The 13,733-nt window shown below is 42.5% G+C and overlaps 1 protein-coding gene across 1 annotated transcript in view; it reads right to left on the bottom strand.

The window, feature by feature from the left end:
- Positions 1-13,733, bottom strand: part of HFM1 (helicase for meiosis 1) — a 441,821-nt gene that overhangs the window by 40,869 nt on the left and 387,219 nt on the right. The window contains exon 30 of the mRNA XM_073592028.1: positions 7,103-7,221. Within this exon, the coding sequence (XP_073448129.1) occupies positions 7,103-7,221 (119 nt within the window). The remainder of the gene's footprint in view (positions 1-7,102; positions 7,222-13,733) is intronic.

Raw genomic sequence — 13,733 nt, 5'->3', positions numbered from 1 at the left:
GCGAAATCACACCCAATACCCACCTGAGTGAGTTGGACCATCCTCCTCCTCCTCTTGCCACAACTCCACCACCACAGACACAGCGTGGAAGGAAGCGTGGAAGGAAGACAAGAGAGTGAAGGCCCTGAGTTCAGTCTGGTCTGACAAAAGATGCAGGCTCTTGTATGACCACAGCCTGGGGACATACATGTCATCTGCTGCTGTTCATGATCTCTTGGACTTCTGGACCAGATTGTACTCCCTTAAATATATGGACTCCTCAGGCCGCCAATTTTGCAGTAAAATAGTTGATGTGTGCCCTGGGGGCCAAAGGCTTTGCCAATTTCTGCTGTTTCTCCAGCATTGCCTCCCTCTTTCTTTGGTTAGGACCCCTTAATACATTTTTGGTTTGATTTATTATACTTGCCTATGTGTGTTTTCCTTCAAAAAGGACAGTTTGTTCGTGAGATTAAATAATACAAGATAATAATGGTGTTGTGGTAACTTGACACACAAAACACACCCAAAACTATTCTGAAGTAAAAAAAAAAAAAAAAAGAAAATTAAAAAACAAGATCAGGCTTTAAAAAAATCCAATAAAAAATAATTAACCAGTTGCCGACTGCCGCACGACGATGTACGTCGGCAGAATGGCGCGGGCAGGCATAAGGACTTACCTGTACGACCTTGCCTGCCTGCGGGCGGGGGGGTCCGATCGAACCCCCCCGGTGGCCTGCGGCGGTCGGATTCTCGCCAGGGGCGATCAAAGGTGAGGGGGAGGACACTCATTCGTGGCTCCCCCCTCACGATCGCTCTTGGTGAATGAAATGCTTCCTCGGCTTCTGTATAGTAAACAGAAGCGGAGGAAGTGATGTCATCGCTCCTCAGCTCGGTATTTTCCATTCCGGCGCCGAGGAGAGAAGACATCGATGTGAGTGCACAAACACTACACACACACAGTAGAACACACCAGGCATACTGTACACCCCCCCATCACCCCCGATCACCCCCTGATCACCCCCCAATCACCCCCCTGTCACACTGACAGCAAGCAGTTTTTTTTTCTGATTACTGCATTGGTGTCAGTTTGTGACAGTTAGTGTGGTAGGGCAGTTAGTGTTAGGCCCCCTTTTGGTCTAGGGTACCCCCCTAACCCCCCCTAATAAAGTTTTAACCCCTTGATCACCCCCGTCGCCAGTGTCACTAAGTTTTGATCGATCACTGTCACTTACAAAACACTAAACGCATAACTGCAGCGTTTGCAGAGTCAGGCCTGATCCCTGCGATCGCTAACAGTTTTTTTGGTGAACTGGCAAGCACCAGCCCCAGGCAGCGTCAGGTTAGTGCCAGTAGCGCTAACACCCACGCACGCACCATACACCTCCCTTAGTGGTATAGTATCTGAACGGATCAATATCTCATCTGATCAGATCTATACTAGTGTCCCCAGCAGTTTAGGGTTCCCAAAAAGGCAGTGTTAGCGGGATCAGCCCATATACCTGCTAGCACCTGCGTTTTGCCCCTCCACCCGGCCCAGCCTAACCCACCCAAGTGCAGTATCGATCGATCACTGTAACTTACAAAACACTAAACGCATAACTGCAGCATTCGCAGAGTCAGGCCTGATCTCTGTGATCGCTAACAGTTTTTTTGGTAGCGTTTTGGTGAACTGGCAAGCACCAGTGGCCTAATACACCCCGGTCGTGGTCAAACCAGCACTGCAGTAACACTTGGTGACGTGGCGAGTCCCATAAGTGCAGTTCAAGCTGGTGAGGTGGCAAGCACAAGTAGTGTCCCGCTGCCACCAAGCAGAAGACAAACACAGGCCCGTCGTGCCCATAATGCCCTTCCTGCTGCATTCGCCAATCCTAATTGGGAACCCACCACTTCTGCAGCACCCATACTTCCCCCATTCACATCCAGAAACCAAATGCAGTCGGCTGCATGAGAGGCATTTTCTTTATGTCCTCACGAGTACCCCTACCCAACGAACCCCCCAAAAAAGATGTTGTGTCTGCAGCAAGCGTGGATATAGGCGTGACACCCGCTATTCTTGTCCCTCCTGTCCCGACAATCCTGGTCTTTGCATTGGTGAATGTTTTGAACGCTACCATACACTAGTTGAGTATTAGGGTAGGGTACAGCATTGCACAGACTAGGTACACTTTCACAGGGTCTCCCAAGATGCCATCGCATTTTGAGAGACCCGAACCTGGAACCGGTTACAGTTACAAACTTTCAGTTACAAAAAAAAGTGTAAAAAAAAAAAACACAAAAAATATATAGAAAAACCCAAAAAACTAGTTGTCGTTTTATTTTTCTCTCTCTCTCTATTCTCTCTCTATTGTTCTGCTCTTTTTTACTGTATTCAATTCTGCAATGTTTTTTGTTATTATGTTTTATCACGTTTGCTTTTCAGGTATGCAATTTTTTATATTTTACCGTTTACTGTGTTTTATTGTTAACCATTTTTGTCTTCAGGTACGCCATTCAGCTGCAGCGCAGATTTATTTATCTTGACAGCAACAGCTCCCACGATATATAAAGCCGTGACTCCAGCGGAGATGATATATGCCGAAGCATGGGGGCAGCAGGGGCGGAGAAGCGATTTGCTCCTACCTTTTGCGGGAGGATGCCCCCATGCTTCGGCATATATAAACGGTGCATGTATGCCCATCATTAGAAGTGGGTGGATGAAGGGAGGTATTCTAATGGTGGGCATCCCACAGGCTGCATGAAAAAAAAAAGATTACAATATATGCCCAACAAGGACCAGCAACGTACTGGTATGTTGCTGGACTTTGAGTGGTTATATCTGCAGGTTTAGATATCATCTTGGTATCATTCTTTTCAGCCAGCGGTCAGCTTTCATGTAAAAGCAATCCTAGCGGATACATGTGGTATCCCCGTACTCAGGAGAAGCAGCTAAATGTATTTTGGGGTGCAATTCCACATATGCCCAAGGCCTGTGTGAGCAATATATCATTTAGTGACAACTTTGTGCAACAACAAAAAAAAAAATTGTCACTTTCCAACATCTTTATGTCCTCACGAGTACCCCTACCCAACGAACCCCCCAAAAAAGATGTTGTGTCTGCAGCAAGCGTGGATATAGGCGTGACACCCGCTATTCTTGTCCCTCCTGTCCCGACAATCCTGGTCTTTGCATTGGTGAATGTTTTGAACGCTACCATACACTAGTTGAGTATTAGGGTAGGGTACAGCATTGCACAGACTAGGTACACTTTCACAGGGTCTCCCAAGATGCCATCGCATTTTGAGAGACCCGAACCTGGAACCGGTTACAGTTACAAACTTTCAGTTACAAAAAAAAGTGTAAAAAAAAAAAACACAAAAAAATATATAGAAAAACCCAAAAAACTAGTTGTCGTTTTATTTTTCTCTCTCTCTCTATTCTCTCTCTATTGTTCTGCTCTTTTTTACTGTATTCAATTCTGCAATGTTTTTTGTTATTATGTTTTATCACGTTTGCTTTTCAGGTATGCAATTTTTTATATTTTACCGTTTACTGTGTTTTATTGTTAACCATTTTTGTCTTCAGGTACGCCATTCAGCTGCAGCGCAGATTTATTTATCTTGACAGCAACAGCTCCCACGATATATAAAGCCGTGACTCCAGCAGAGATGATATATGCCGAAGCATGGGGGCAGCAGGGGCGGAGAAGCGATTTGCTCCTACCTTTTGCGGGAGGATGCCCCCATGCTTCGGCATATATAAACGGTGCATGTATGCCCATCATTAGAAGTGGGTGGATGAAGGGAGGTATTCTAATGGTGGGCATCCCACAGGCTGCATGAAAAAAAAAAGATTACAATATATGCCCAACAAGGACCAGCAACGTACTGGTATGTTGCTGGACTTTGAGTGGTTATATCTGCAGGTTTAGATATCATCTTGGTATCATTCTTTTCAGCCAGCGGTCAGCTTTCATGTAAAAGCAATCCTAGCGGATACATGTGGTATCCCCGTACTCAGGAGAAGCAGCTAAATGTATTTTGGGGTGCAATTCCACATATGCCCAAGGCCTGTGTGAGCAATATATCATTTAGTGACAACTTTGTGCAACAACAAAAAAAAAAATTGTCACTTTCCCGCAACTTGTGTCAAAATATAAAATATTCCATGGACTCAACATGCCTCTCAGAAAATAGCTTGGGGTGCCTACTTTCCAAAATGGGGTAATTTGGGGGGGGTTTGTGCCATCTGGGCATTTTATGGCCTTCAAAACTGTGATAGGTAGTGAGGAGTGAAATCAAAAATTTACGCCCTTAGAAATCCTGAAGGCAGTGATTGGTTTTCGGGGCCCCGTACGTGGCTAGGCTCCCAAAAAGTCCCACACATGTGGTATCCCCATACTCAGGAAAAGCAGCTGAATGTATTTTGGGGTGCAATTCCAGATATGCCCATGGCCTGTGTGAGCAATATATCATTTAGTGACAACTTTTTGTAATTTTTTTTATTCAATCACTTGGGACAAAAAAAATGAATATTCAATGGGCTCAACATAGGTGTGCGCAGTCTAATGTATTAGGGTGTGCACCCTTAAGCTCAAACACACATGCATATGTATGTATCTACATATATATGACCCCAGCACATTGATCTCCCTGCTGGCACAGTGAAAGAGAAAAGGATAAACACTTCTCTTATGGCAGAGCCGGTAAGAGGGAGATCTTTCCCATGATCCTGTTGCTACACAGAACGATAACACTAATGCGCATGGGGGGATTAGGGTGTGCCTGGGCACACCCGGCACACCCTGTGCGCACGCCTATGGGGCTCAACATGCCTCTCAGCAATTTCCTTGGGGTGTCTACTTTTCAAAATGGGGTTATTTGGGGGGGGGGGGGGTTTGTACTGCCCTGCCATTTTAGCACCTCAAGAAATGACATAGGCAATCATAAATTAAAGGCTGTGTAAATTCCAGAAAATGTACCCTAGTTTGTAGGCGCTATAACTTTTGCGCAAACCAATAAATATACACTTATTGACATTTTTTTTTACCAAAGACATGTGGCCGAATACATTTTGGCCTAAATGTATGACTAAAATTGAGTTTATTGAATTTTTTTTATAACAAAAAGTAGAAAATATCATTTTTTTTCAAAATTTTAGGTCTTTTTCCGTTTATAGCACAAAAAATAAAAACGGCAGAGGTGATCAAATACCATCAAAAGAAAGCTCTATTTGTGGGAAGAAAAGGACGCAAATTGCATGACCGCGCAATTAGCAGTTAAAGTGACGCAGTGGCTAATTGTAAAAAGTGCTCTGGTCAGGAAGGGGGTAAATTCTTCCACGGCTGAATTGGTTAATACAAAAACATCCAAAAAATATTTTTTCGGTAGATGTGACAAATAAAAATATTATATTGATGAAATCACGATAAATAATAAAGAAAGAAGTTTGTGAGAACTCTTTGTGAATATGAGCAGCAAAACAATTTCATTCTTCTAGCATTATAAAGAAGAAGAGAGTGCGCTGCATTAAACATTTTAAAACATTGCAGCCTGACGAAAGTGCTATATCCATTCCGAACGCTAATTTTACCAGACCGAGAAGTTCCGTCTCGGAATTTATTCTGAGCATGCGTGGCACTTTGTGCGTCGGAATTGTCCACACACGGTTGGAACTGACACAATCGGATTTTGTTATCGGAAAATTTTATAGCCTGCTCTCAAACTTTGTGTGTCAGAAAATCCGATGGAAAAATCCTGATAGAGCCCACATAAGGGGCATAAGGGAACTAAGCTACCTCGGTGACTCAGGGATGGCCCTGCTAAATCCAGGTTGTCTTCAGGGCTTTGATAGATTTTATATATATATATATATATATATATATATATATATATATATATATATATATACATATACACATACACATATATATATATATATATATATATATATATATATATGTATATGTATATATATATATATATATATATATATATATGTATATGTATATATATATATATATATATATATATATATATATATATATATATATATATATATATATATATATATATGAGAAATCGATAGAACTCATGCTCATGCAAACTCCGCAATACTACATTACTGGACCTCATGTGGAAGGGGGGGTCAGAAGGAATGCTTATTTGGAGGTGGATTACTACTAAGATTGGGATAGAACATCTCACAAATCCCTTTTCTATAGAAAGTCTATTGCATCCCTGCAAAACTAGACTGTTCCCACCCCCCCCCCCCCCCCCTCCGGGGGCCCCACAATGACTGCAGATTGCAAAAGCTACATTTAAAAAATTATCATAATTTTAAAAAAAAACAGGAGATATCTATTACGGTTACCTAATGAAAGCCAAATCTTTCCTGAAAAAAAAAACAAGGTATAAGTCACCTGGATTGGTTGCGATGATATGTACAGTTTCATTAACACATGTCAAAGTTTCAAAGTGTTCAGCATTAAAGATTTGTTTTACCCACTGACATAAAGGGGTAATGCTAAGTGAACTTTCACTTTTAAAAGTGAACATGTGTAAAGAGGACAGTCCCTATTTTTTTATTAAATCAGCCCAACTAGGTTCTTGACCCTGCCTATTGCTAATATATTTTTAGGTGTAACAAACATGTCTAAAGGACAATCTGTAAACCTATACTATAAAAACAATTTTTGGAAAGAATATATCCTTTCAGAACTATGTCGACCCATGTTTAATAAGGTAAAAGCACTATTATATAGAGGTTTGTCATATTTTATTAAAATGATGTTAATGTAGCTCTAGCTTTTGTTCTAGTTTGCTACTGTCCTTTTATCATTCTCTGAAATTGAGTTCCAGACATGAATAAAAGGAAACAATTACTGCTCCAGTGAAAGACAATGAACACAGAGAGACGTGTCTGCCTCATAAACATCAGATACCCGACTTGTGCTGTTATGGATGCCACAGTGGGGGTCTGCAATTCGGCATAGCGAGTGCGCTGCTCTTTCTCTGCATGACGTTAGTTTAACTATCCAGCTAATGTAAGATTCATTAAGTAATCCATGTGCTGATGTCGCAAAAGCCATTTTATGTAATGACATGTTCTTTGAATTTCCACGTCCTGCCTTTTTGATCATGTTACCTTTAGTCTCTTCACTGGTGGAGCCGATGAAACTGAATTTCGACTCCTTAGATCACTCAGATATGAAGAGAAGTTTGAATTAGTTTTACTGTCAGCTTTGTGAGAGACTCCAATTTTACCTGTTATTTGTAAATAAACAGATTATATTTTAATGCGTAAATGTCAGGCTGTCACAGTTTCAGATCACAAGTTCTAAAGACGATAAAATAAACATATTACATCATCAATTCTGTACAAAGCTCAGGTTTACACGAGCCTTGCAAACTACATTTAAAGTACGCCTGTACTCAAGATTAAAAAAATACAGTGAAACACAAGTGTCAAATAAATGCAGGCATCATAAGGACCCAGTACATACCAAACCTACTTCAAAATGGCCCTCAGGAGCATCCTGAATTTGACATGCAAGTTAATATCTTCACATACTTTGAGAGTAAGTGGTTATGCTCAACTTCTGGATATGATAATCAGACCTGAAACATTTCATTGCGGGATGCATGGTTGGGCTGTGCCTGCCCTTCAGTGCCAGGAATACATTTGAACATCATAGTATCTGTATTTATTTAGCACAATTTATTTGAAGCACAGTGTACTTTAAGCAATAGAAGTGGTCAGGTTGAACAGTTTTAGGCTTCATGCATATTGGACATTTTTTCTGCTAGGGGGCGTTTGGCATTTTATTTCCTGTTTCTAAATGCCTCTGAATAATAGCCTAAGGCTCGGTTCACACGGGGGCGACTTGTCAGGCGACCTAGTCGCCTGACAAGTCGCCTCCCGTTCTGTACAATGGAACCGTTCTAAGGGGAGCGACGCAAGTCGCTCCGACTTAGAAAAAGGTTCCTGTACGACTTTGGGGGCGACTTGCATAGACTTCTATACAGAAGTCGTTTTGCAAGTCGCCCAGGCAGTCGTGTGCAGGTCGCCTCGGTGAGGCGACCTGCAAGTCGTGCCGCCTCTGGTGTGAACCGAGGCTAAGTGTCCATGCACACACGTGTTTAGAAAAGTTTAGAAGCAGAGATGTTTAAAGGCAGAAAAAACCCCCACAGTCAGTGAGTCCAGGTACAGCACCTAAAATGCTAGGCGCGTTGAGCACCTGAGTGTAAATTAATTTCAATGTCCAGAATAAATTATTTTTCTGGCCATTGAAATTAATTAAAGCGGGGGTCCACCTATCTATCCTTTTTTGTTTTTGAGTTAATTCACAAACTTTTCTTCTCAGCATTACATACTCACATATTGTGTGTAATATGTCCGCCTGTGTCAGATTTCGTCGGAAAGAATAACTTATATTATTCACTGCAGGCGGTTTCCATCTTCATTGTGGGCATTTGAAGCCCACAAGTATTTATTTCCTGGATGTGGTGAATGCTGTGCTCCCAGCATTCACTGCTCATTCCCGCACATGCTCAGTGGCATCCTGGGAAGCCTGAGACTAGAAACTGTGTTTCTAGCCTGAGGCTAGAAACACGCCTACTCCCACGGGAGGAGAACTGGGAAGTGCAAAGAAGAATAGAAAAATAAAAGGTAATTACGGCGATTTAAATTTTTTTAAACGGCATGTCAGCATCTAGGCAAGGAAGAGAATACATACAGATATTGTTCAAAATTTGGGTGGAACTCCGCTTTAAGGCCCAAGCCATGGACGCGCCTAAACATATTACATGAGTTTACAAGCATCAAATGTTTTTTCTGCCATCACTCTGCTGCCAGGAGAAAAGTAGTCCAGTAGAGCTAGCAAAACATTCCAGTGTGCCTTATAGTTACCAAAACATATAGCATGTGTGTGACTGTCTCATTTGCTGCTTTATAAAGGTGCACTATAATTTCAAAAATGCAGTATACATAAAAACTAGTTGATTATGTATGAAAAATACAATTTTCTTTTAATAAGTTATGTTCAAGACAGCTTAAAAAGGGTACCTGGCAGGCAGCACCAACACCTGCTACAGTAAGTGCCCAGGCTGATGGGGTACACTCAAAGACTCAGCCTAAATGGTTTGGCATGGGTAAGTTTGTCGGTCTACATTTACTTTTATTCTTTGCCATGTCCAAGTTAACTAATTCCATTGGAACCATACCTCTGCTCTCACATAATGTTCAGGGGTTGGGCTCACCTTCTAAACGTAATAAGGTGTTTAATTACTATAGGTCACTAGGCTCTGATATTGGTAGCTCTTCAGGAAACGCATTTTACTTCTTCTTTCAGTCCCCGCTATATACATAAAGATTACCCCATTTGTTACTTTGCTAATGCTACAGAGAAAAAATGGGGGGTGGCGCTCTGTTTTTCACAATGGCTTTCATTTACCGAAATGAAAATACTAAAAGACAAAGAAGGACGATATTTATTGGTGAAAGGGCACTTGGGAGAGAACTTGGTAACATTTTTGGTTTATTATGCCCCTAATATGAACCAGGTGGCCTTTTTCCATTCCTTACTTCAATCTCTAGTGCTGGAGTTTGAAGGGGATGTTATCTTGACCGGTGACTCTAATCTGGCGCTGGATCATATATTAGATGAATCTCACATATCTCGACTGCAGTACCCCCTAATCAAGGCTGCAAACTTGCTCAGCTGTTACATAATCATGATCTTATTGATGCCTGGAGGGAGGCCAATCCTACCACTTGAGACTACTCCCATTTTTCTAGAGCCCATAATCACTATTCATGCATTGATCACTTATTTTTCTTCTTGGGGCTACTATCCAAACTGCTCTTGGCTAAGATAGTCTCAACGCCCTGGTCCGAACACAACCCTGTAGTTTTGTTGTTCTCCAACTTGACAATTAAATTGGCTAAATCTCATTGGCGATTAAACAAATCTATACTCAGTAAACAATCTTGCTGCTTAGATATCGTTACCTATTTGAAAGCTTATTTTGATATCAATAAGGCATGAGGACACAACCCCCGCCATCAATTGGGAGGCACACAAAGCCTCCGTTTGGGGTTTTCTAATTCAGTTGGCGTTCAGACTAAGGAAAGCCCGCAACAAGGTGATCACTGTCAAAACTAAGGATTATGAAGCCCTAGCTACTCAACACAAGCGTTCCCCACACCCTGATTTTTTGCACGAAATAGAACAAGCTCGCACGGAACTTAATATTTGCCTTACTACGAAGGCAGAGAAATGGTTAAGCTGGACCAATCATAAATTCTTTACCTGCCATGATCGGCCGGGTTCATTGTTAGCATATAAACTTCCCCCTAAACATACGCATACAGCCCTTCCGAAAATTAGACTCTCAGGAGGCACCCTCTCTCAAAATCCCCAAAAGATCCTTCAAGAATTTCAGGAATTCTATGCCAAACTATATAACCCATCTCAGGGCCCCAATTCTTCTCCCATTAGTTGTTTCCTGAATACTTTATCTCTACCATCTCTCACTGAGTCTCATAGGGAACTTATGGACCAACTGTCAAACCATGAACCAGACCGAGACAGAAGTACAGTAAAATCAAACTTGTTTATTAATAAAAATAAAAAGGTAAATAGAGTAAGCATAGTCAAAGCCGGGACAGCCTGCAACTCAGGTTGTACCGGAGCAGCCACAGTGGGGGATTCCAGGTGAGCCGTGCGACTCAGGAGCGTTTGTAAGGCCATGGCAAACTGATCCATGTGGTGATCTTGCTCATCCAGTCTAGAAAAAATATTACCAGCAAGTGGATTGACTGTATCTTCTGAATTCATGGCCTTCGCCTACTGTCAGAAACCATGAACCAGACCGAGACAGCAGTACAGTAAAATCACACTTGTTTATTAATAAAAATAAAAAGGTAAATAGAGTAAGCATAGTCAAAGCATAGCCAGAGTCCAGTAACCGGATCGGGTAGTTAGCCAAGCCAGAGTTCAGTAACCAGATCGGGTAATCAGCCAAGCCAGAAGTCAGGGATCCAAGTAGAGGAACAGCAAGCAGGATAAGGAGCCAGAAGGGATGTCAGCAAAGCCAGTCTTTAAACAGGAACGCAGGAGATGGTTTCTTGTGATGTGACCAAGGCGAAGGCAGGAATGAAGTGAGCTGGAGATCTTTAAGTAGACGGGACTGACGAGCAGATCCACATCAGCTGGTTAACTGTGGAGATAGATGAGAGCTAGCAACTAGCCGACAACTGAGCGGCCAGCTCAGAGAAGGAAGGGCTGAGCCAGCCCTGACACCAACCCATTACAGGTGAAGAAATTCACTATTAAGACGTTGTCCTTGCATAAATCACCTGGTCCTGATGGGCTTCCCAACAGTTATGTTAAAACATTTTCTGAACAGTTGGCTCCTCATACTGATCTCTATTTTAATTCCTTGATGGTAGAGAAGTTCCTCTTGATAAAAATAGTTACATTAGCGTCATACCCAAACCGAACAAAGACTCCACTGACATCCTTAACTACCGCCCTATTTAATTGATTAATTGTGATATCAAAGGTCTAACCAAACTTCTAGATTTGTGTCTAGGTACATTTGTAGCGCAATATATCCATAAAGACCAATCTGGCTTTATAACTGAAAGCCAAACATTAGATCAGATCCATAGGTCTATAGCATTGATAGGAAATTATTACCGTACTTCTTTCATTGGACCTTCACAAGGCCTTTGATAGCTTAAATTGGGGCTACTTATTTACCACCTTGGAGGCCTTTGTATTTGGCTATAATTTTATTCTGCTTTTGAAAATGCTTTATAGCAATCCGTCAGCCCAGGTTTCCATTAAAGGTTATAGGTCTTTGTCGTTTCCTATCTGACGCAGAACAAGGCAAGGCTGTCTACTTTCCCCATTGCTATTTGCGTTAGCGATTGAATCCTTAGATATAGCAATTCGATCTCATCCTAGTATACATGGCATATGTTGTGGGCAACAGGAGCATAAATGCTCCTTGTTTGCCGACGACGCTCTCATGTATATTACCAATCCTCAAATTACCCTAATTTGCTGACACTGTTACATCAATTTTCCAAGCTCTCAGGGCTTTCTTTGAATACCCAAAACACAACAGCCCTTAATATTTCTTTACCTCCCTCAACGGTACTGACCTTACAAAACACTAATGGGGCGTACACACGGTCGGACTTTTCAGCTACAAAAGTCCGACAGCCTGTCCGACAGACTTTCGACGGACTTTTGGCGGACTTTCGACGGACTTGCGGCGGACTTTCTAACGAACAGACTTGCCTACACACGATCACACAAAAGTCCGTCGAATTCTTACGTGATGACGTACACCGGACTAAAATAAGGAAGTTGATAGCCAGTAGCCAATAGCTGCCCTAGCGTGGGTTTTTGTCCGTCGGACTAGCATACAGACGAGCGGATTTTTCGACTGGACTCGAGTCCGTCGGAAAGATTTGAAGCATGTTTCAAATCTAAAGTCTGTCGGATTTGAGGCTGAAAAAGTCAGTTGAAAGTCCAGAGAAGCCCACACACGATCGGATTACCAGCCAGCTTTAGTCCGTCAGCGTCCGTTGGACTTTTGTAGCTGAAAAGTCCGACCGTGTGTACGCCCCATTATAGTTTTCAATGGGCATTTAGCTCCCTTCCATATTTAGGCATCCACTTGACACCTTCGATTGACACTCTTTATTGGGCTAATTATCTTCCACTCTTTCATCGACTTCAGGAAGATCTTCGATGATGGGCAGACTATCCCTTATCTTGGTTTGGTAGAATCAACTCAATTAAAATGAGATTTCTACCCAGGATACTTTACTACCAGGTTTCCCCGACAATAAGCCCGGGTCTTATATTAATTTTGGCCATCAAAAACACAGTAGGGCTTATTTTTGAGGGAGGGCTTGCCATGCAATGTGCCCAGTGTGAATAATAGCAAAAGTGCTTGTAAACTGCCAGAATCCTCGCCACTACAGCAATATACAATGCAAAAGGAGTATGTCTCACCTTCCTATAGCGCCACTCGGTGCTTCCATGACGTGCCTGAGCTGTATTCCTTGCACTGAGCACTGCAGAAGGAGGGGCTGAGATCCCCCGCTGACAGCCAGGAGAAGAGAAGGGGAGAGCAGTGAAGATCAGCTGAGTGGCGCTTCCATGGCCCACTCCGAGCAATGCAGGGGGGGGGTCGAGATCCCCCACTGACAGTCAGGAGAAGTGGAGAGCAGCAGAGATCAGCTGAGTGGCACCTCCATGGCTCGCTCCGAGCAATGCAGAGGGAGGGGGGGGTCGAGATCTCCCGCTGACAGCCAGAAGAGAAGGGAAGAGCAGCAGAGATCAGCTAAGCGGCGCTTCCCTGGCCCACTGCGAGCAATGCAGAGGGAGGGGGGGCGAGATCCCTCACTGACAGCCAGAAGAAGAGAAGCAGAGAGCAGCTGGAGATCATATAGCAACGCTATAAGAAGGCATCTGATTAACCACTTCAGCCCCAGAAGATTTGGATGCTCAATGACCAGGCCATTTTTTGCCATTCGGCACTGCGTCGCTTTAACTGACAATTGCGCGGTCGCGCGAGGCTGTACCCAAACAAAATTGACGTCCATTTTTTTCCACAAATAGAGCTTTCTTTTGGTGGTATTTGATCATCTCTGCGGTTTTAATTTTTTGCGCTATAAACAAAAGAAGAGCAAGAATTTTGGAAAAAACGCAATATTTTTTGCTATAATAAAAATCCTCAATTATTTTTAAAAA

This window comes from Aquarana catesbeiana, linkage group LG07, assembly GCF_042186555.1.
Source record: "Aquarana catesbeiana isolate 2022-GZ linkage group LG07, ASM4218655v1, whole genome shotgun sequence".
In the NCBI taxonomy this organism is placed as follows: Eukaryota; Metazoa; Chordata; class Amphibia; order Anura; family Ranidae; genus Aquarana; species Aquarana catesbeiana.
This window is presented reverse-complemented; position numbering and strand designations above follow the sequence as displayed.